The sequence below is a fragment of the Neoarius graeffei genome, chromosome 23 (genome assembly GCF_027579695.1).
Source record: "Neoarius graeffei isolate fNeoGra1 chromosome 23, fNeoGra1.pri, whole genome shotgun sequence".
Taxonomy (NCBI): Eukaryota; Metazoa; Chordata; class Actinopteri; order Siluriformes; family Ariidae; genus Neoarius; species Neoarius graeffei.
Genome location: NC_083591.1, coordinates 1,906,856 through 1,929,414, shown reverse-complemented (window position 1 = coordinate 1,929,414; position 22,559 = coordinate 1,906,856). Strand labels below are relative to the sequence as shown.

The 22,559-nt window shown below is 41.8% G+C and overlaps 1 protein-coding gene across 2 annotated transcripts; it reads left to right on the top strand.

The window, feature by feature from the left end:
- Positions 1-12,760: 12,760 nt before the first annotated feature.
- On the top strand, positions 12,761-22,245 carry dnajb6a (DnaJ heat shock protein family (Hsp40) member B6a). Of its 2 annotated transcripts, XM_060905590.1 has the most exons (10): positions 12,761-12,892; positions 15,484-15,611; positions 15,911-16,020; positions 17,336-17,395; positions 17,575-17,682; positions 17,920-18,090; positions 18,168-18,324; positions 19,010-19,080; positions 21,816-21,932; positions 22,025-22,245. In XM_060905590.1, exons 2-10 carry the CDS (start codon positions 15,547-15,549, stop codon positions 22,090-22,092), a joined length of 927 nt encoding a protein of 308 aa, XP_060761573.1. In that variant the 5' UTR covers positions 12,761-12,892; positions 15,484-15,546; the 3' UTR covers positions 22,093-22,245. The 2 variants fall into 2 exon arrangements, with proteins under 2 accessions (XP_060761573.1, XP_060761574.1); XM_060905591.1 differs by lacking the exons at positions 21,816-21,932; positions 22,025-22,245 and having other exon boundaries at positions 19,010-19,801.
- Positions 22,246-22,559: the final 314 nt, after the last annotated feature.

Below are 22,559 nucleotides of genomic sequence, written 5' to 3'. Positions count from 1 at the left end.
CTGTCTATTGTAAGCGAGGAGAGAGGCTTGCTTGGCAGCAATGGCAGGCTCCATCTTGACAATCCCTGCCTCGAATCAGTCCTCATTCTTCCTCTCTCTCTTCCCAAAGGTGTCTGTGGCAGACCTGTACACAGTGTCGCAGATGTAGTTCCACTGTGATGTGGCACTGTCAGTGGGGCAATCCTGGAGGGCACCATCGGTGACTCTGGCGAAGCGCTGATGCAGCTCAGGCATTGACGTCCTGGCTGTATTGATACTGGGACGACCTTTTTGCTTGGAGCGGTGGATTCGTCTGGGGCGAAGACATAGTACCTTGCTGGCAACCAGGGAGTGGTCAGTGTCACAGTCGGCACTGTGGTAGCTGCGTGTGACAAGCACCTGGTTCAGTAGGGATCTTCTGGTGATGACGAAGTCTAACTGGTTCCAGTGACAGGACCTGGAGTGCCTCCAGGACACCCTGTGGTGAGGCTTGGTGGAGAAGAAGGTGTTGGTGAGGCAGAGGTCGTGGTAGGAGCAGAGCTCAAGCAGTCGCTGGCCATTCTCATTGAGCTTGCCAATGCCAAAGCGACCAATGCAGCGGGGCCAGGAGCTGTGGTCTGCACCCACTCGGAATTGAAGTCACTGAGCAGGAACAGGTGCTCCTTTGCGGGAATCTTTTGAATCCTGGCCTCAAGCTCCTTGTAGAATAGATAGATAGATAGATAGATAGATAGATAGATAGATAGATAGATAGATAGATATATCGATCGATCGATCGATCGATCGATCTTTATTGTCCCCTCAAGGGAAATTGTCTTCACCAACTGTCAGACTTGAAACAGCTACAACATATAAGTACAATAAAGACATAACCAACATTAAACAGGTATAAAATGTGTACACAGAGACAGAAGACATTCAGACAAAAACAAACGACAGGCATCAAGACATTGAACAGATATCAAATCAAATATCAAATCAAATCAAGTCAAATATGCTCACTTAGACAAGAAACCATTCAGACAGTAAGCCTACAACATATCTGCATCAGACAGTCCGTCACTATTTACCCAGTCCAGGAAAGTCCGTACAGGGTTACTGGGGGAGTCAGTTCAATGCATAGATGGCAGACGGTACAAAACTCTTACTAAAACGTGCCCGTCTCCATCTTAAAGTCCTATACCTGCGGCCAGATGGGAGCAGTGTGAAAGTGGGTAAAGAGGGTGATTGTGGTCTTCAATTATTGACACTGCAAGGCGTGTGACAACTTTGAGGTTGAGCTCAGCAAGGTTGCGTGTGGGGTGGTGAATGATTTTGGATGCTGTGTGTGTGATTTTTGTCAATTTATTTCTGTTGGAGGTGGAGAGCATATTATAGAAGCAGGGTGAACAGTACAGTAGAATAGGCTGAATAATGCTGGAGTACAGAAGGAACAGAAGATGAGAGGCGACAGAGAGAGCACTGAGCTTGTGGATGACATAGAGCCTTTGTTGAGACCTCTTGTGGATGTTAGTGATGTGTTGATCAAATGTCAGCTTATTGTCTATAGTGAGTCCCAGGTACTTGAAATGGCTGACCTGTTCAACCTTCTGATTATGGATGAGAGTGGAGGGCAGAACAGTGGTGTCTGAATTATGAAATACCATTTCCTTTGTTTTTGCCACATTGAGTTCCAGAAAGTTATCTGTGCACCACTGGGTAAAAAGGGAGATGGATGATTGGTAGGCCGTGATGGAGTCATTGTCGCTCAGCAAACCTAGGATGGCAGTGTCGTCAGAATATTTAAAATATGTGGTGACGGGTGAGGGGCTGATACAGTCGTTGGTGTAGAGGGTGTAGAGGAAAGGGCTAAGAACGCAGCCTTGCGGAGCTCCCGTGTTAGTGATAATGGTGGATGATGTCACTGTGCCTATCCTGACAGCCTGTGGTCTGTTGGTGAGGAAGTTGTGAATCCAGTGGATGAGGGGTGGTGGAATGTTGAGGTGGCAGAGTTTCTTGATCATCTGGTGGCGTTGAATGGTGTTAAAAGCTGAACTAAAGTCTACAAAGAGGATGGCTGCGAAGTTGCCCGGTGATTCCAGGTGTTGCAGGAGGGGGTGGAGAAGGCATGCAACAGCATCCTCCATCCCCCTGCTGGCCCTGTAGGCAAACTGGTATGGGTCCAGCAGGGGGCGGACAATTGGCAGTATGGTGTGGAGGATGAGCTTTTCCAGGCATTTCATGATGATGGAGGTGAGTGCAACTGGCCGGTAGTGGTTGGGTTCACAGGGGCATGTGTTCTTAGGTACAGGGATGATAGCTGAGGTTTTCCAGATGGTGGGTATGGTTGCTGACCTATACGAGTCCCAGAAGATGGCATGAAGAGGGGGGGCCAGTTCTGTATGTGTCTGAATGCGTCCTTAGCCTCAGCTGTAGAGCAGAGTGTGGGGGCATAGATGCTAAGGATGTTCGCTGGTCCAGAGTAGGTTGTGAGGCGGAGGGAGAGGATTCGTGCTGATCCTGCAGAAGATGGTTTGATTGAGGACAGGAGCGAGTTTCGCATTGTGAAACCTACACCGTAGAGTCGGTGCTCATGTGGCTCCTGCCCCTGCCAGAAGAATGTGTAGTTCTTCTCCTTGAGGCTACCACTGGAGGGGAGTCTCGTCTCCTGCAGTGCAGCAATGTCATTGTTGAGTCTCTGTAGCTCCCGATCGATGATTGATTGCTGTTTTCCTGGCATTGTTAATTTGCTGGAGGTCGTCAGAGAGGCCAGGACACATTGTTTTGACATTCCAGGTTGCCAGCCTCAAGGTTGGCGTCTTTGTCTTGTTTTCTTTCTTGCTTGGTGCAGTGATTACAGTCTGTCTTTCGGCTTTTGGTCTACTCTCCAAGCACCCATTGAAGTGGGTGAACTGTGGCGGGCCAACACCTTACTGGCTGGAGGCTGCCCAGCTTGAGGCAGGCGGTAGCTGGCCAGTGGGACACGATGATCCCCCCCCCCCCCCCCCCCCACCATCGGAAGACAACCCATAGCACCGTGAGTTTATGCCAATCCGCTCTAGGCTTTGAACTCGTAACTGCTGTCTTCCTGCGTTGTTGCTGCCGCTAGTAGCAGCACTGGAGTGACCACTCCAAGGCGCAGGCCTGGGCGATGATATGGAGATCCTGGGATGCCCAGTCGTCAGGATCCCCCTCTTGGCTTTGCTGGCAGTCTCCAACAGAAAGGACGAGCCGATACAGTTGGCGCCAGCACAGCTGCAGGAGTTGCCGGATGGTGACGCAGTGCGATGACCATCCGCCTTTGGAGCTCCACTCTGAATTTTTCTGTCGGGGTTGTCTCCCTTAGCTAAGGGAGATTTCTGGTGCACGCATGGAATCCCATAATGCACTGCATAATGAGTTTGATATGTAAATATCTGGAATGGAAGTCAAAGGTCAAAGGAGTTTATTTTAAAGTGCTCTAAGGGACGTATTGTGGAAGGAGTTGGGGTTATTTCGCTTTCACTATCACACTATAACGACTCGTGAAAGAGTTTCTCGTGCAGTCAGTGCCTCTTAATGTTCCTCAGGAGTCAGGATTCTCCGCTGTGAAGCTCTCCAGTGTGTAGCGTTTCACATCCCTTCACCTCGTAGATGTCTTGATGGTCCTCTACCACCATCACCGTGGAGTGCACATTAAACACTTCGCTGTAACGTGGCAGAACAGGAAAAGATTCCTGATGCGACTGAACACACATATTCACTCCTGAGTAAGTGTGTATGTTTGAAAGTTCCGTTAAATCTCCATCATGTGCTATAGAAAGGACATGTTGGTTTATTGTGTCCTGAAAGACGGTTTAATCCGAACACACACTTCGTCCTGCCGAAGACATTCCTCATGCAGTCAGTAGCTCAGAGCTCGCTTATTAGTGGCTTCAGTGCTTTGTAGCGTCGTCTTTTCACGTCTCCTGGACGAGTCGCTCCAGTCCACAGTTATTTAACAGATGAATGGAGCAATGAGTGCAAACGGACCATTTCCTGCTCTTTCACAGCCACACTGAAGGAGACGAGAAAAAACACAATTAGTGTTTGTGCAGTGAGTAAACAAACATCAGACACATCAAATAGAGCACTGTGTGTGTGTGTGTGTGTGTGTGTGTGTGTGTGTGTGTGTGTGTGTGTGTGTGTGTGTGTGAGGACACTACTAATTGAGGTTTTTTTTTTTTGCTCGTTTACAAACTCTGACCTTTTTGTGTTCAGTGTGTGTGAGTGTCCCGAAAGTAACAGGTAACTGTGACCACTAAAGAGAACACACCTTCCACAGGTAAGTGCTGTCTTACACACACACACACACACACACACACACACACACACACACACACACACACACACACACCTTGATGTCATGGCTAAGAGAAACATCTGGTTTTCCCAGGAAATGCAAAGTAATACACTGTCAAAAAAAAAAAAACTAGTTTCAGTTCTTTAGTAAGTTAATAATTTTATTTACTTTCACTGTTTTTGTTGTTGTTGTTGTTGTTTGTTTTTTGACCAGTACCAGATCTTAAATTCTGGACTCTGATTGGTCAGAAGATGTTAATTAATTCTCTTCAGCAGCAGCTCTGACAATAGTGCAGGGTTATATTAATGTGCTCACTATAGTATGTTCTGGTTTCCATAGTAACAGCTGATTCAGAGGGGCGTGTCCAGCGGACGCTCCACTAATAATAAATGCATTATAAACTATGTAATCTTTGAGTTTTCTTCTGGTGAGGAGATGTTTATGTAATATTTGTGGAAGGAGTCTCCAGTGCCAGCTCTGTGTAGCAGTGGAGGTAAAGCTGATCTCAGGTCAGAGGATTTTACACTTGTGAAGGTAAAATATTGATTAAATTGTGTGGTTTAGTTTCTGATCCCCTGAGGAGCACGACATGACTGAGGGAAGTGCTGAGATGTTTTCTCTGAAGCTGAACAACCCCTGGTGTTTGAGAAAGTTCTTGCAGTAATACACTCTGCGTTCAGGATTACATCACCCGTGTGTGAGTGAGCGAGCGAGACGCGAATGCAGCTTGGAGCTGCTGCCAAACACTCGGCTTCTTCACAAAACAGTTTAATTAATGCTGTCACTAAAACGTCTGCGGTGACGTTCACTTCTACTTCCATATCACTAAGTGCTTCTGTAACTCAGAGAGAGAGAGAGAGAGAGAGAGAGACTGGGGAGAGAGAAAGAAGGAGAGAGAGAGAGATGGAGAGGGGGGAGAGAGAGGGACTGACTCTGGGAGACAGACACAGAGAGAGAGAGAAACAGAGAGAGAGAGACTGGAAAAGATGAAGAGAGAAGGAAAGGGAGACTGGGGCGAGAGAGAGAGATATGGAGAGAGAGACTGACTCTGGGAGAGAGAAAGAAGGAGAGAAAGAGAGAGTGGAAAAGACAGAGAGACAGGGAGAGAGAAAGAAAGAGAGAGGGGGTGAGAGAAAGAAGGAGAGAGGGGGTGAGAGAAAGAAAGAGAGAGGGGAGAGAGAAAGAAGGAGAGAGGGGGTGAGAGAGAAAGGAGAGAGGGGGGTGAGAGAAAGAAGGAGAGAGGGGGTGAGAGAGAAAGGAGAGAGGGGGGTGAGAGAAAGAAGGAGAGAGGGGTGAGAGAAAGAAGGAGGGGGAGAGAAAAAGAAGGAGAGGGGGGAGAGAGAAAGAAGGAGGGGGGAGAGAAAGAAGGAGAGAGGGGGGAGAGAGAAAGAAGGAGGGGGGAGAGAAAGGAGGAGAGAGGGGGTGAGAGAAATAAAACATCCTTTTAAACAGAGAAATGAAACACTGATGTATTTAATGTGTTTGGTGTCATTTTAATAGCAGAATCTTCACTGATGATGTTACAGTCTGTGTTTCTCAGAGAAACTTGAAATGTTCAGGTATCTCACACACACACACACACACACACACACACACACACACACACACACACACACACACACACGTTCCACATTGCTGACCTTTCACCTGTAACTATTATAACCATGAGGCCTGATGAACAGATGATTACTGCATGTTGGGGAAACGACTCCAAACCTTTGCTTCAGTGCTTCCTCAGGGGGAACCAAGAACAGCTCTATGGAGAACCCTCCAGTAAAGTGTTTATCTGTTCCAAAGGGTTCCATGTAGAACATATGTTTGGGAGTCAAGAACCCTTAATTATTCAATGAAGCCTCAGAGAACCTGTTTTACGAAGTGTGTGTGTGTGTGTGTGTGTGTGTGTGTGTGTGTGTGTGTGTGTGTGTGTGTGTGTGTGTGTGTGTGTGTGAAGTGAGCAAGTGTGTGCTACAAACTCTAAAGTAATGCTGATTATTTTCTTCAACATCTCCAATGTGTCAGGAGTTTAACATTTATCTTCTGTTAAACACTTATAATAAAGGGTTCTGTAAGAGTTCATTTGATAAAAAAAAGTTCTTGTTCTCTTTAAAGGGTTCTGATCAGCTGAAGAATCCTGAACTTTTGGATTGTAGTTGGAGGACCTCCCAGACTTTGGTTCAGTTTGTTTCTGAGAACTCCAGTTTTCATACGAGGAGAACCCAAAATGTCAAAAAGGTTTGGTGTGTTTTCTGTGAGTCCATGAGCTGGAGGGTTGAGTCTCCATAACTGCTGCTACTGTACTCCTAAAACTAATCAATGCTGGAAAGTTGAGAGAAAAGTGTCATTTATTTTTAAAAATGATCTACAGGAGCTTTTTGTTCACTCGTCCTCTGCAGTGTTGGAGCTCTGTGAGTCAACTGTGTTCGGGATCTGAACATGCAGTGACATGTGAAAGCTAAATTCTTGCAGGATCTTGTTATTTGACTAATGAGTCCATCTCTCCATCCTGAAAAAAGACAAAGTGGTGTGCGTGTGTGTGTGTGTGTGCGCGCGCTTTATTTGATTGACAGAACAGAGCAGCCAGTGTTTGTGCAGCACAGTAATTGTACTGCTAGCTTCAGGATGACAGACCCATGTGAGAATTCTCCACTGATCTGTAGATAAACACTGAAATGTTCAGTGAAGACGTGCTGATGGTCGCAACCAAGAGCGAGAGCAGAGAAGCCAGATCAGGAGAACTTCACTTCAACCCTTAGGTGTGTTAATCAGATCCATCTCAGATATGTGCTTCTGATATCATCAGATAAATCATCATGGGACTCTCTGAACGTTCCACTTCATGTGTGTGTGATCACGGTTATTTCACTTTCACTATCACACTGTAGAATCTCGTGGAGAAACAAATGTCTTGTAACGACTCGTGAAAGAGTTTCTCGTGCAGTCAGTGCCTCTAAATGTTCTTCAAGAGTCAGGATTCTCCTTTGAAAAGCTCTCCAGTGTGACCAACATGAAAAGATTCTTGATGTGACTGAATACACTGGCATTCATTCATGAGAAAGTGTTGGAACGAGAGAGTCATGAGTATCAGCTTCATTATTTTACTCAGAATGAGGAGAAACCAAGCAGTGTGTCCAGGGTTTACTTGATTCTGGTTCCAAAGTGCTGAAGCTGAAGTCCTGTGAAGCCCCCTGCTGGAGAACTGAGGTGCTGACTGAGAATTTTGTGTGTGTATATATATATATATATATATATATATATATATATATATATATATGGGTGGCATGGTGATGTAGTGGTTAGCACTGTCACCTCACAGCAAGAAGGTCCGGGTTCGAGCCCCGTGGCCGGCGAGGGCCTTTCTGTGCGGAGTTTGCATGTTCTCCCCGTGTCCGCGTGGGTTTCCTCCGGGTGCTCCGGTTTCCCCCACAGTCCAAAGACATGCAGGTTAGGTTAACTGGTGACTCTAAATTGAGCGTAGGTGTGAATGTGAGTGTGAATGGTTGTCTGTGTCTATGTGTCAGCCCTGTGATGACCTGGCGACTTGTCCAGGGTGTACCCCGCCTTTCGCCCGTAGTCAGCTGGGATAGGCTCCAGCTTGCCTGCGACCCTGTAGAACAGGATAAAGCGGCTACAGATAATGAGATGAAATTATATATATATATATATATATATATATATATATATATATATATATATATATATATATATAAACCTGGTGAGTGTCAGGTTATGAAATACGAGTTAATAATCCAGGGTTGTTAGGGTGGGGCCAGAGGATGATATTGATGTTATATCATGCTTAATTGTCACAATATGTACATTTTCTAATATGTCATAGATATCGTGATTAACATTTATCTTTGATTATGACACACACTCACTGTGGCTTTGTTTCAACAACCTGATACATCGTCACAATATTAATTTCATCCAGAGCTGCATTAATGTTCCTCTGAGATCTCATCTCGACTGCAGGAGAGTCGAACCTCTCTGTACAATCTTCTCCAGCATCCCAGAGACTCTCAGAGGGGGTTAAGGTCGGGACTCTGTGGTGGTTAATTCATGTGTAAAATGATTCCTCGTGCTCCCTGAACCACTCTCTCTCTCTCTCTCTCTCTCTCTCTCTCTCTCTCTCTCTCTGAGCCCTAATTTTATTCCCGTACCATTAGGGAAGAAAAAACCCCACTGATGAGATGTGAATCTGGTCATTCAGTTCATTCAGGATGTCAGCTGACTTCATTTTATTGCTCTGTAACATTGCTGAGTCTCGACCTGACCAACTGAACCAACCTCAGATCATCACACTGCCTCCAGAGGCTTCTACAGTGGACACTGCGCATGATGGGGCGGAGCTTCATGAGCTTCCCTTCTTACCCTGACACGCCCATCACTCAGGAACAGGGTCAATCTGGGCTCATCGGACCACATGACCTTCCTCCATCACTCCAGAGTCCAGTCTTTATGCTCCCAAGCAAACTGAAGCCTTTTCTCCTGATTGGTCTCACTAACGAGTGGGTTTCTTACAGACACGCAGCTGTTTAGTCCCAATCCTGGGAGTTCTCATCCCACTGTGAGGGGAAATGATCTGACTTTCACTATTAAACACAGCCCTGAGTTCTACTCTCAATTTTTTTTTACGATTTGACTTCATCAAGTGTGTCAGTGACCTCTGATCAGAGTCGGTCAGGATTTTTTTTTCCGCCCACATTTCTTTGTGAAGTTGTCGGTTCATCTCGATCCTTCAGGGTTTAATAATGCATCGATCAGTTCTGAACCCAATTCCAGTCATTTCAGCTCAAATCTCATTAGTTTTCTTTGCTTGATGCAGGACAATAATCTGACCTTCTGAAACACAGGAACATCTTTTCCACGAGCGCGGGATACACCTTCAACATGGCTGTTAAAGAAACGACTTACTGCATCAGTGAGAGTTAAAAGAACTGTTGCAGCTGAAACTCGTTAATCACTGCAGTAATTATCCAATCAAACACTCTTAAGGATTTGTTTATTTAAATCCAAATGGTGACTTTTTGACTTTTTTTTTTTTTTTGGCCAGGCTGTGTTCATACAGTACTGTGCAAAGTCTTAGGCACCCTATTTCTTTTTAGTGCACACTTTATTTTAATTTAATTTAATTTTATGATTTCTTCATTATCAAGTCAGTACAGAAACACTGTAGATTCCAAACATTAGTTTTCCAGCACAAAGTTAAATGTTACAGAAAGAGACACTTTTCAGACAGTGAAATGAAGGCTGCTGGGTTTTGGTGTAAAATGAAGAAGTGAGTGTGACAGTCAAAGTGTGCAGAAGAACTGTGGCCGGTTCTGTAAGATGCTCAGTAAAACCTACAGATCATTTCCACATAAAACTGCACTCACTGGACCTCAGACGGATATTTTTACATTTTTTAAAAAGCAAAAGGTCGTCTCACACCAAATACTGGCTTTGTTTCATTTATTACTCTTTATTTCTCTTTATAGCATTTTTTAAAAATATAGAAACATTTAATTTAATTATTTTTGAAGGCAGCTTTTCTCAACAGCATTTATTTGATGTGTGTAAGAATTGTAATTAAAAAAAACTGATTGGAAGCAGAAGTTAAAACATTACACATTTTTATAATTTTTTTTCTCAGAATATTTTCCCCCTTTTATTTTTTTTTTGTGGATAAAAGTATCATCACACTCAGTTTTTCACAGTTTTGCTGGAAGTTTCTTGTTAAACCTTTATCCTAACTCGTATCATGTGGAGCAGAAAAGTCTTTCAAAAACTGTGATGTGATGTTTTTGTAAATCCCCTGATCCTCGGGCTGTAGAGAAAATTACTAACTCACAGTTAAATTAAGACCTGAAAAGTGCAGGAGAGGATTTTCCACAAGTTCATAATGTATTACAGTCATTCTGTCTTAATAATAATAATAATAATAATAATAATAATAATAATAATAATAATAGGCATCATTTATGTAACACGTTTCCTTTACTGTATATTCTCAACATTCTTTACAAGGAAAAGAAATTAAAATTCACATAAAGGAGATTAAGAGATGAACACGTTTAGCTAATAAATGTAAAATCTGTAATCAGGATGAAGAAAAAAAAGGCCGGCACGTCTGGATCAATTGTTGAGACGTTGATTGTGCCTCCTCCTGAGCTGTTATTTAATAACTGGTGATAAAAATAGATTTAAAGCCCCGAGGGGACTTGGTGTGACTTTTAAAAGGCTCGAGAGGAATTCTGATTAATGCTGCCTGAGTCTTGGTCTTTAAGGAAACTTGTACGTTAATGTTCTGTGTTCATGATGAGAGGGTTATGAGTTCAAATCCTGAGACTGAGGATGTGAAAGCTGTGTGTGTGTGTGAGAGAGAGAGAGAGAGAGAGAGAGAGACTCTGACTGACTGTAGGACTCTCCAGTCTGGAATTAAACATGAGCTGAAAACCAGTGAACCTCTAAGGTTTACAACATGCAGTTTATTCAGCAACTTCCTCTAAAGATAAAAAGTGAAGTGCTGAGATCCTTCTGATGTCGTTTATTTCTCTGAGGAACATCTGGCCTCAGAGCACATCTGTGTGTCTAAACATGGAAAAGGTTCAAAGTTAATTTAATCTAAGACAGCAGTGCGGTTAGGTTTAGTCCTCCATTACTGGACTAGCTATTGTGTGATAACATTTGAGTTTAAAATCAAACTCAAGTGTAAGATTTAATTATTTTATTCAAATTAATATTACAGAAGGGAATCCTGTCTTAATATCCTTCCTTACAGCATCTTATCAAGTCGAGAAATCCTAAATGAGTAGATAATCAGTCATATCTGTTAGCTAGCAACCACACACACACACACACACACACACACACACACATCTGCTAAACAAACTGAGGACATGTTTCTAATTACTGCACGGCTGTATGGTCCACTGTAAACGCCACGTCTGATGCAGAACAGAGTGAATACGGAGCCACTCAACATTAGTTACAGCTCCTGGTGTAAAACTCAGAAAAGCAAAAACACTTCATTGTTCTCTCCAAATCTGGTTGCGTAAGTCGGCTTCTCCTGCCTGCTGTATAAATAAATGCTGTCCGTATTCGCCTCCGTTTGATGGTCCCACAGGAGGAAGATCTTCTCATTAATGATCTGCATGTAATCACAGGAGCTCACAGTGTTCCAGCTGTGTAATCTGTGGGTGTGGACAGAGAGAGATGTTTCACAATTCAGCATAACGGGAGCCAGATGAAGGTTGGAGAGGTAAAGGAGCACCTGCTTCCTCTACACTAACGCTCCTGGAATGACCCGGATGTTTAAAAACAGCAGGCTGAAGCCTTGTGTCTCTTGTCATCTTCACTCATAATCGATTTTCTGCTTCTGTAGAAGGTCTGTAGAGTCAGAATGGATATATAACTGATTGAAGTGTCTGGAGTTGAAGGTAATATTCACTCGTACACCAAACACAGATCAGCAACTGACATGAAATTGAGCAAATACCTCAGGATAAGGACGAAAGGTGACAGCAGAATTAATTAGTAAATAGTGATTAAATGAAGTTGTTAAAAGGATCTGATAAATGATAAAATATCCACATCCCCACCGAACCCTAATTAAAATCTTTTTGGTTTCTTATACCTCACTAATATTGGACTTTTAGAATATACACTATGTGGATAAAAAAAATATGTGCACCCCTGACCATCACACCCATTTGTTTTTGTTCCAGATTTATTCCCCTTTCCTGTTTTATGAAGTCCACTGTTCTCTTCTGGCAAGGATTTCCACTAGATTTTGGGGTGTGCCTGTGGGGATTTGTGTTCATTCAGCTAGGAGTTCAGTCAGGGATCTGTGCAGGATACTTGAGTTCTTCACTCCAACCTTCACACACCTCTTCATGGAGCTCGCTTTGTGTACTGGAACAGGTTTGGGCCTCTTAGTTCCAGTGAAGGGAAATTGTAATGTTACAGCATACAGAGATGTTCTGTATGATCGTGTGCTTCCAAATTTGTTGGAACAGTTGGGGAAAGAAACACGTATGGGTGTGATGGTCAGGGGGCACATACTTTTGGCCATATAGTGTATAAAGAGTAATCAATAAAATAAATGCATTAATATCATAGTTGTAGTAATACATGGGGAACATGTACTTAGAAAAATAACAAACACAAACCAAACACACAAAGAGAAATCGTAAGAAAGCTTTAATCCCTGTATACTCTATCTTTACAAATATTACTTTTAAATCAGACAAATGTTCTTTTTTTTTAATCATCAGAAAACACCAAACAAATGTCCACAGTCCTCTGTTTAACAGTTATTTCAGTTTGGTAAGTTTATATTTTATATAAAGAACTTATTTTTAAAAAGTCAGAGTTCTTAAAAAATAAAGTTAAAATTAAACTCTAATTAAAATTTTACATTTTTGTGATTTTTACACAGAAAGGAATGCTGACTCTCCACGCCTTTCTCTAGACAGGATGTGACGTCACATACACGCAGGTTATCAGCACCATTTCCGGTGAATGCGCCAAACTGAGCTGCTGTTTATCGTTGGGGGAAAAAGCGCTGTTTAAGGATAATTCCGATTAGCAGTGGTGAAGAGTTAAACCATCTGCCTCTGAAAAAACAAACAGGTATGTGTTTATTACTGCGTGTGTGGATTTTAACTCGGTAGCTATTTTGTTTTTTTATTTCTGTCAAGGTGTCTTACATAAACTGGCCCGTTTTTTTTTTTTTGTCAGTGGTTATTTTTTTCCTACCCATATCCAGGCAATTTCCGCGTTATGTCCTGGGATTGGCTGGTACTTCGGTTCTGATTGGGCGACCCGTCTGTGTAAGAGGAGCTAGCCAATTATAGGAGAGGGGCGTGGCTGTCAGAATAGAGCTGGGACATGAAATAACGCGTCAAACGGGATATAATGGCAGCTTAACTAATTCGGATTGTGAATCAGAAGAGACAAAAACAATCGATTCCGTTTCATTGGAACTAATATTTCTGATGCAGACTCATGTTATTCCACATGACGTAATTAGAGAGAGAAATCGATTAGTCGGTGTCCGTGTTTTTAGTTAGCTTGTTATGCTAATTTCCTCAGACGGGTATTTCCGTGATATTTTTGTTGTTGTTGTTATTTTTATCATTTCTGAGTCACATAAAGACTCCTAAAGCTCTTATTGCACGGTAGTTTAATATTATTAAGAATTATTAACCAGTCATTATATTAACCATCATTATAGAACCACTATAAAACAAAACGTGTTCTGGAAACAGCTAGAACCTTCGAGAAAAGTGTGTTGAGACACGGAGAGGAAAAAAACAGCTCTGAGTCGAAAAATAGAGGTGAGAGATTCCGGTTTAAAAAAAACTATACCGTGATACTTCAGAATGTTTTCACGATACATGCCATGTTGAATGATAGTTTGGGTCAGGAGTAAAGTGACAAGGGAAAAAAGTCACGAAATAAGTTTGAGGGGGAAAATGAGGTGTTTGTTTAAAGAAACAATTTTAATGTGCAGCTATGTGCTTGTAAAAACACTGATGATACAAACCTGGAGTGTATTGTGATGGGAAGCGATGCATTACTTTATCACTTATTATCCATCGCTCTTCACATCGCTCACTTTTAATTTATCTGATCCAATTTATATGAACTGTTTCACACAAGATCAGTGCCGACATTAACTTAAAAAAACCCACTTGACTCTGTCTTTTACACTCCTGAACATGTGGTTTATAAAACACCTCATCTCATTATCTGTAGCCGCTTTATCCTGTTCTACAGGGTCGCAGGCGAGCTGGATCCTATCCCAGCTGACTACGGGCGAAAGGCGGGGTTCACCCTGGACAAGTCGCCAGGTCATCACAGGGCTGACACATAGACACAGACAACCATTCACACTCACATTCACACCTACGCTCAATTTAGAGTCACCAGTTAACCTAACCTGCATGTCTTTGGACTGTGGGGGAAACCGGAGCACCCGGAGGAAACCCACGCGGACACGGGGAGAACATGCAAACTCCACACGGAAAGGCCCTCGCCGGCCACGGGGCTCGAACCCGGACCTTCTTGCTGTGAGGCGACGGTGCTAACCACTACACCACCGTGCCGCCTGTTTATAAAACATTCTAAAAATATTTTATGTGGATGTGTTTATGAATTATTTTCGAGAACTTGATCATTAGTAATGTTGGGTCAGGATGAGTTTTCTGTTGCGTGAGGATGTGTGTAATAATTCTGACTGATTCTCACACACCTCAGATTAATACACATTTATTTGTTCTGATCTTTAATGATAAGTGCTTGGCGGTTGTGAGGGCACATCATACACCGAGGAAAAAGCCAACATTTTCCTGCAGGATGTAACACAGTCTTTACTCACGCATCAGTTCAGAAAGACAGGATTTATAAATCTGACCTGGAGTTATTTCTCCTGCTCCATTTATAGAAAAGTAAAAGTACTGTAATGTTTTCTGTTTATAAAAAAAATGGACTGATACGACAGATTCAGAATAAAATCTTTAAGAACAATTCCATCACGTACCTCCACATGGAAAACTAATCCCGTCTGAACAGTGCGGTGAGGTGAGAAGGTTTCAGTTTCATCTTTGCTTTAAAAAGGAATCCGAGCTGTGCAGAATGAAACGAGAGAAGATGAGGTGATGTGATCAGAAATGCATGCGTGCAAGATGCTTGAAGTTTTTCATAGTTAAGTTGTATGATGAGATGTATTGTGCTGTATTTCTTGTCATTTTTAAAACCTACTGTGTTGAAATTAACCCATGAGCTGTGTTCCAGTACACATTGAGTAACTGCCCCTGAGGATGAACCTCATCACCATTGTCAGATAAAAGCTGAAGCTCAAATATTACCACCACTGATGGAGTGTAATGTATGGGCCAAGGGACAGAGGGGGGCATTTACTTATTCACAGAGGTGTTACAGCAGTATGGTGTGTGTGTGTGTGAGAGAGAGAGAGCGCGCGCGCGCCTGACCTTGATTTTATCAGATGTTTGCAGAGCGAGACAGTTTGACACTAGTGAAATCTAAATACACATACTTCATTACATTCCACACGCACCTTATCACACACACACACACACACACACACACACACACACGGTTGCATTTTCAGTCTTGTCTTCCTCATTCCTGTGTGTAATCTTCTCCCAGCTGTGTTTAACCTGCTACCTTTTAATTTTTGTTTATTTTTCATGTTTCAGGTCGTCGTCTGACTTCAGCACGTGTGTGTGTGTGTGTGTGCGGGCGCGTGTGTGTATGAAGCCATGGTGGAGTATTACCAGATATTAGGAGTGTCGAAAGATGCGAGTCAGGATGACATTAAGAAAGCGTAAGTGTCTGATCTCACAGATACATACATGCACACGTGTGTGTGTGTGTGTGTGTTCGATAAATATTTCAGTAAAAAGTGTTTTCTCTCATTTTAGGAAGTGATGGATTCTTTAGGTCTGTGTGTGTGTTGTGGTCGCAAGTCAATAAACATTTGTATATATGATATACAGCTGTTATTGTTGTATATTTATCTCTTCCATTTTGTTCTTATGTTTATTGCTGGGTCTTTAATGTGTTGTTAATGTGTTATAACAGTGTAATAACTGATACAAGCTCATATTGGTGTGTTCTCCACAGGTACAGAAAACTTGCCTTAAAGTGGCACCCGGATAAAAACCCTGACAACAAGGATGAGGCAGAGAGGAAGTTTAAGGAAATCTCTGAGGCGTATGAAGTCCTTTCAGACAGTGCGTTCTGGGTTTTCTTCATCCGCATGCTTCGTGTTGTCTCTCTCTCTCACGCTTTGTGCTGTTAATTATACATTAATTATACAATTTACAGTTTACATCACTGAGATCTGGTCTGTTAAACTACAAAAGTCCATCATCCTCAAATGTTTCAGGGTTTTTTTTTTTGTTGTTGTTGAAGAGTCTTAAAGGGGCGTGACACACAGGAAGCGACTCACTTGTTGCCTGGACATTCCAGGCTCTGGTTGCCAAGGTAACCCTCTGGTATATTTCCCACCCCAAATATTTTGGCGTGAGACTTGCAGTACCTGGGTCGTTCTCTACAGGACCATAAACATATCTCTGGGGTTTGCACAGAGCTACAATTCAGCAGTGACGCTTCACCCAAGGTTAATTTGTTTTAGTTCACAGCGAGCGCAGTTTATAGATCAAAGCCCAAACCTTTTCTGTAACACTTTGTTAAGGCACAGTTTAATTAATTACCTGTTGAGATGTCGACTGAACATGATGACTGGCTCCATCACTGATCCTTCTCATCAGAAACAGATAAATCTTTAAAAAGAAAATGACTAGCTGAACATTTCACCAAAATCAGAAGTCTTGGTGTTTATAAATAATCACAGTCTGATTATAAAATCAATCCGTTCCTGTAAATGCGGCTCAGTGATTTCATGCACTGTTTTGACGAAGGAACCAGAGTCGTGGACGTTTGTGTAACATGAGTGACAAACAGAACTGTCGAGTGTTCAGTGATTTCATACGCAGCGATGTTGAGCAAACTGATGAGCTCTGTCTTTCTTTAGAGCTTTACGCTGTCGTCATGATCATCACGAGCTGCGTCTCAAATCGTAAACTCGGACCTCACGTTCCAAAGGATTTACTAACCTAGATAATCCAGAAGGCTGGAACACAGAACAGAACTGAGCTTTCTGTACATTTAAAGGAGGTTTTCAAAATTCTAATAAGGGGGGGGGGGTTGTTTTTATTTATTTAACAAACTACAGTAATGCATGATGTCAGAATAGTGAAAAAGACTAAAATGATACGTACACTATTCACTGAAACACGGCGTGTCTGACTGTGACTCCCAGTAACGTTTCAGAGTGCGCACACAAAATCCAATATTTCTAATATCAGTTTATAAAATAAATTGAGGTTGAGTTTCTCTCACAAATCAAGAGACCCCACGTGGGGTCATGACCCTGATTTCTGGAACTGAACCCCAACTTAAACAATATCAAGACAGTTCAGATTTATAATTTGAGTTTATTCTCCAGTTGCATGTTGATGTTTTTGTTTTTCTGTTTTCCTGCAGCTAGCAAGCGCAGGGTTTATGATCAGTACGGTAAAGAAGGCCTGTCGGGAGGCGGAGGAGGTAAACACTGTGAAATGTTTCTGTATTCGTTCAGTAGAATTCACTCCACAGACATGTCTGAGGGGTTGAAATTACATAAAAGGTTGCACATTTTCTGTCTGTTGTTGGATTTGAACCCAGAGCATTCTGGTCATTCGGACAGGATCTGATCTTGATCTGTGTCTCGCTCTGTGTTAAAGGAGGACGCTATCATAACGGCGATCCCTTCGCAGGTTTTACGTTCCGCAACCCAGAAGACGTCTTCAGGGATTTCTTCGGGGGTCGCGACCCTTTTGCTGATTTCTTTGGTATGATTGTCGATAATTTATTTGTAATTGTTACTGATTTTTTTTTTTTTTTTTTTATCTTTACTGTTTGTATTTCGCCACATCACAGCGCTGTTGAGTTCTGGACTCTGATTGGTCAGAAGGTGTTGTTTAATTTTCTACAACAGCATCTCTGACGTGCAGGTTTATGAATTGAACGTTTTTTTGTTGTTATGATTTAATAAGTGAGTGAAATCCTGAGCTGTGGTTCTGCTGTAGGAGATGATCCATTTGGAGATGATTTCTTCGGTGGCGGTCGACGGCAGCAGCAGCAGCGCGGTATGAGCAGGAGCCGAACAGGCGGCTCGTTCTTCTCTAGCGGGTTTGGAGGAATGGGGGGTTTCGGCAGCTTTCCGTCTTTCGGCCCAGCATTCTCTTCATTTGACACAGGTCAGACATCAGTGACATTTCTGTGTTTCAGATCGGACACTGTTCCATGCACTCAAATCACCGTGCGTGTGTTTCAGGTTTCAGCTCTTTTGGTCACATGGGGCAGATGGGTGGAGGCGGGTTCACGTCCTTCTCCACCAGCTCATTTGGAGGTGGGGGCAGCGGGATGGGGAACTTCCGCTCCGTGTCCACGTCCACCAAATATGTTAACGGCAGAAAAATCACCACCAAGAGGTACAACAGTGAGATAAAACTCATGAGCTGAGCTCGGGATTCTTCACATCGTTCACGTCCCTTTATTTAATTTCTACATTAGTTAATGATGTCTGTTTATTTTTCTAATGCATTAATACACTCATTATAACCAGTGATCATTAGGTGTGTGTGTGTAACAGTTAATTATGTTTATTGGGCAAGTCAGAAAAACATTCTGTCCAGAAACGAGCATCAACGGGAAAAATGTCAGCCATGCGGACATTAGACACCTGATATGGAAAACAGTTTTATTGAAATGTGTAGTGTTTTACTGTTTGCTGAACGTTTTCTGCATCTAAAAATCAAACTTCCAGCCTGAACAATTAAATTTTCATCTCACTATTTTAAAACCGAAACTCTCAAACAGATTTGTATTGTACGACTACTCTCACACCTACAGAACGAGAATAAAGATAACTGCACAGAAAATATCACTCACTCAAGACCTTTCTGGGTTTCTGCACATTCATATGATGAGTTAAAGGTTTAATTTGGTGCTCAGGTTATGCACAGTGTGATTTAGTCCCTCCCCTAACCCCAGGTTAGAAACCCTGAGCTGGCCGTTCCACCTCTCACTCACGATTACATACGTTAAGTATCATCTCTCACTGCACAGCATTGTTTTTAAATCTCTTCTCAGTAAACTCTCTGTGTTTCGGTGCAGAATCGTTGAGAACGGACAGGAACGGGTGGAAGTCGAGGAAGATGGACAGTTAAAGTCGCTAACTATAAATGGTAAGGAACAGCTGCTGCGACTGGAACACAAGTAAGCACATCTCGACGCTCAGAGCAAAGTTAGGACTCGGATGTATGTACTTTTTTTCTTAACATCATTAGATTACCATTATACCGTTATTGTGTGATTATTATTATTATTATTTTTCTTTGTAAACCTATTTATGAAGTTGAATGTCAGTATTTGGTGCAGGGGTGCTATTACTTTTAGGGACCATGGTGTAAAGTTGAGTTCTTGTCTTTATTTTCGTTTACACTCCAGATGCACTTTGCTGTGTTGGACTTGAATGCACATTGCCTTTTGTGTTCTGCTTTTGAGCTTAAAAGTAATAAAAATAAAAGGAGAGAGAAGAGCATTGTGCATTAGGCATGGCTTTGCTTTTCTGATCCAAATTCAGTAAATAATCCTCAGTTTTCTTTAGAACCCTGTTAATAATGAGCTCGTCCCTGTAAACACACACAGTGTGTTAGACCAACTGTACTGATATTATTATTATTATTATTATTATTAATATTATTATTATTATTATTATTAAGTTTTGTTTAAATAAGTGTCTTTTCATTAGTACCTGTACACCAGCCAATGATGTTCTTAGTCTTATTGTTGTCATGGAAACGAGCCGGTGTAAGTGATATGAACCGAAGTGAATTTTGTGGACTTTGTACGCAAATTTCAAAAATCAATAAATGTGAGTTTCATCCTTTTTTTGAGGATGCGGCAGCTTCTGGGCGTGTGTGTGTGTGTGTGTGTGTGCGCGCGCGCGCTCGTGTGTGTGTGTGTGTGCACGTGTGTGCGCTGCATGCTCCTAACATAAATCTTTCTATAAGTGATTAACATCATGTATTTAACATTTTAACGAAGTTCAAATCAGATTTTTTTAAAAAATTATTTTAGCATCATCTCATGTCCCTGGTTCATCTGTATCAACCAATTAAACGACCAAATTCTTCATTTCCCTCTCAACTTTTTTTTTTTTTTGCTGTACTGCTACAGAAAATAACCACCAATCAGCAAAGAAACATTAACGTGATGAAACACCAAGAAAGTACTGATGCGAGTTCCGACTCTTAATGAGTCATATTATTTGAGTCAATTCTTAAATTTTAAAACTTTAAATTAACTGAGCAGTGATTTTCTTTTCCTGACTCTTAAATCTTGCTGTAACTTCTTATTAACACCATAAAAAACTCAGCTTTGCATTTTATAAAAATCTGTTTAATTATAAAATCAGCTAACTGTAAACACCCGTGTTAATTTTATCAAGCTGCTGCGTCTCGGCTTCATTAACACGATTCATTTCTACAATCACTGAAAGAATCGACTTGTTTTCTGACGATACGTCAGCAGGGGGAAAAAAAACCCCGTGTTTGTGCTTCTGTCTCACGTTGTCTTTAACATTACGTTCACATGACGTGACACAGATCTGAGTATTTTTAAGACTGTGTGAACACAAAAATCTGATCTTTATAAATCGCACCTGAGCTGCTTGCCTTTGATGTCCGAGATTGGATACATCAGAACACCGACAGCAGCGAGAGGAAGGACAGGGAAACGAGTTACTTTTTTTAACGAAAATTGAAACACATGCCCAAGAAATAGAGGTGTTTAAAACTGGGGTTTAAATATTCTTCATACACTCACTGGCCACTTTATTAGGAACACCCCTCCATTCCACCCACTGGTTTTTGCAGTTCTGTAATCAGCCGATCCCTCGACAGCAGCACGACACATCAAATCCCACAGATACAAATCAAGAGCTTCAGTTAATGTTCACAATGTTCAAACATCAGAACGGGAAACATCGTGATCTCACAGTGAAGTGTGACTTTCTTTCTCTCACTGTGGTATGGGTGTTGGTTTGAGCCAGATGAGTATGAGGTTTGAGTATTTCAGAAACTGCTGATTTCCTCCTGGGGTTTTCACACACAACAGTCTGTAGAGTTTACACAGAATGGTGCGGAAAACAAAAAACATCATCGAGTGAGCGACAGTTCTGTGGGTGGAAACAGATGCCTTGTTGATAAGAGAGGGTCAGAGCGAAATGGACAGATTTGAGGTGGTTCAAGCTTTTTTTGCCAGGAAGGATATAGTAACTCATATAATCACTCTTTACAACCGTGGTGAGCAGAAAAGCATCTCAGCATGCAACAGCAGAAAAAAGAACACATTGGGTTCCACTCCTGCAGCCAAGAACAGGGATCTTAGACTAAACAACAAGTTCCTATTAAAGTGGCCGGGGAGTGTACGTAGAAAGTACAAGTGTGTTATTTTAAAAGAAGAGAAAAAGTACCTTGCGCACACACAAAATGGAGATTTGAATAAAAAAAAAGTAGCAGGATTATTGAATTTTAATTCAGGTTAAAATTGCAGCATTTCTACATTTTATAATGACTTAATTTTTTTTAATAATAATAACATTCACTGTGGAAAGCGAACGTTAACATTTCAACCAAGACGTGTTTTTTTTTTTTAAATGTCATTTTATAAAACTTTCATTTATTGATGTTTGCTCTGGTCACATGATTAAATCCTAACGAACACACATGCGGGTTTTATGTTCTTATAAACACTAACCTTTTACACTGAGTGTGTTTTGCTAGTTTCTCTCGCATTTTTAATATTTGCTCTTTTGCATGGATGAAGCAGCAGCAGGGGGGGGTTCAGTCTGCAAAAAACAAAAATCTGTACAGATTTTTCCCCCCCCTTCATTTCATGCCCCGCCCCCTTTCTTTAGGGCAGGCCCTTGAGTTGGGTCAAGGGGAGGAGCGTAAACAGAACAAGTCGCTTCCTGACTCCTCCTCCAACTCCACCCACTCCCACTCCACCCAGAGAGAGCGACAAACAACTAGAGGTCAGACTTTTTTTTCCATTCTTTATTTTATGTTTGATTTGTTTGCTTGTACTTTTTTTTTTAATCCCAAGATGTTTTTTTTTCCTCTCCAGAGCAAACTGGAACAAAAAGGAAAGGACCAACACTGAAGAGTGAAACAAAAAAGCCCAAAGAATCATGAAATGTTTCTGAAATGAGTGACGATGTCTGCAGCAGTCGAGTGTAAGCGTGGAATCGGCCTCATGGGCGCTGGACGAATGATTTGTTGTTGGTTGTTTTTTGTTGTTTTGGGAGTGAATAATGTCTTGAATTAAAACTAAAACTTAGTAACTTTTGTTGTTGTGGGATGAGAGTTTCAGTTTGTTAAAAGTTCTTTAAAGTAAGATAGTTTGATGAATAATTACCAAAATAGATGTTGTAGCTAGAAATAGCTGTGAATTAGAGGTTTGTCTTTGTTTTTGTCTTTTTTTTGAAATCCTAATTCCATGCACCTGTCTGTGACATTTTCTAATAAACTTTATTCGGTTCTGTTTCCCAAAATATGTTAAATAAGTAAATTAAACTGCATGGATCCTGAGCAGTCAGTCGTTAACTGTGGAACAGGAGGATTTAATTGTTTATTATTGTTGCACTGTGACTGTGTTCACG

What these genes read in the sequence shown, in the direction of transcription:
- dnajb6a (XM_060905590.1), top strand. Translation starts at nt 15,547, where the DNA reads ATGGTGGAGTATTACCAGATATTAGGAGTGTCGAAAGATGCGAGTCAG. An exon ending in CCCTTTTGCTGATTTCTTTG is followed by an intron (nt 17,683 to 17,919) that starts GTATGATTGTCG and finishes GTTCTGCTGTAG; the next exon opens with GAGATGATCCATTTGGAGAT. An exon ending in AAAGTCGCTAACTATAAATG is followed by an intron (nt 19,081 to 21,815) that starts GTAAGGAACAGC and finishes CCCTTTCTTTAG; the next exon opens with GGCAGGCCCTTGAGTTGGGT.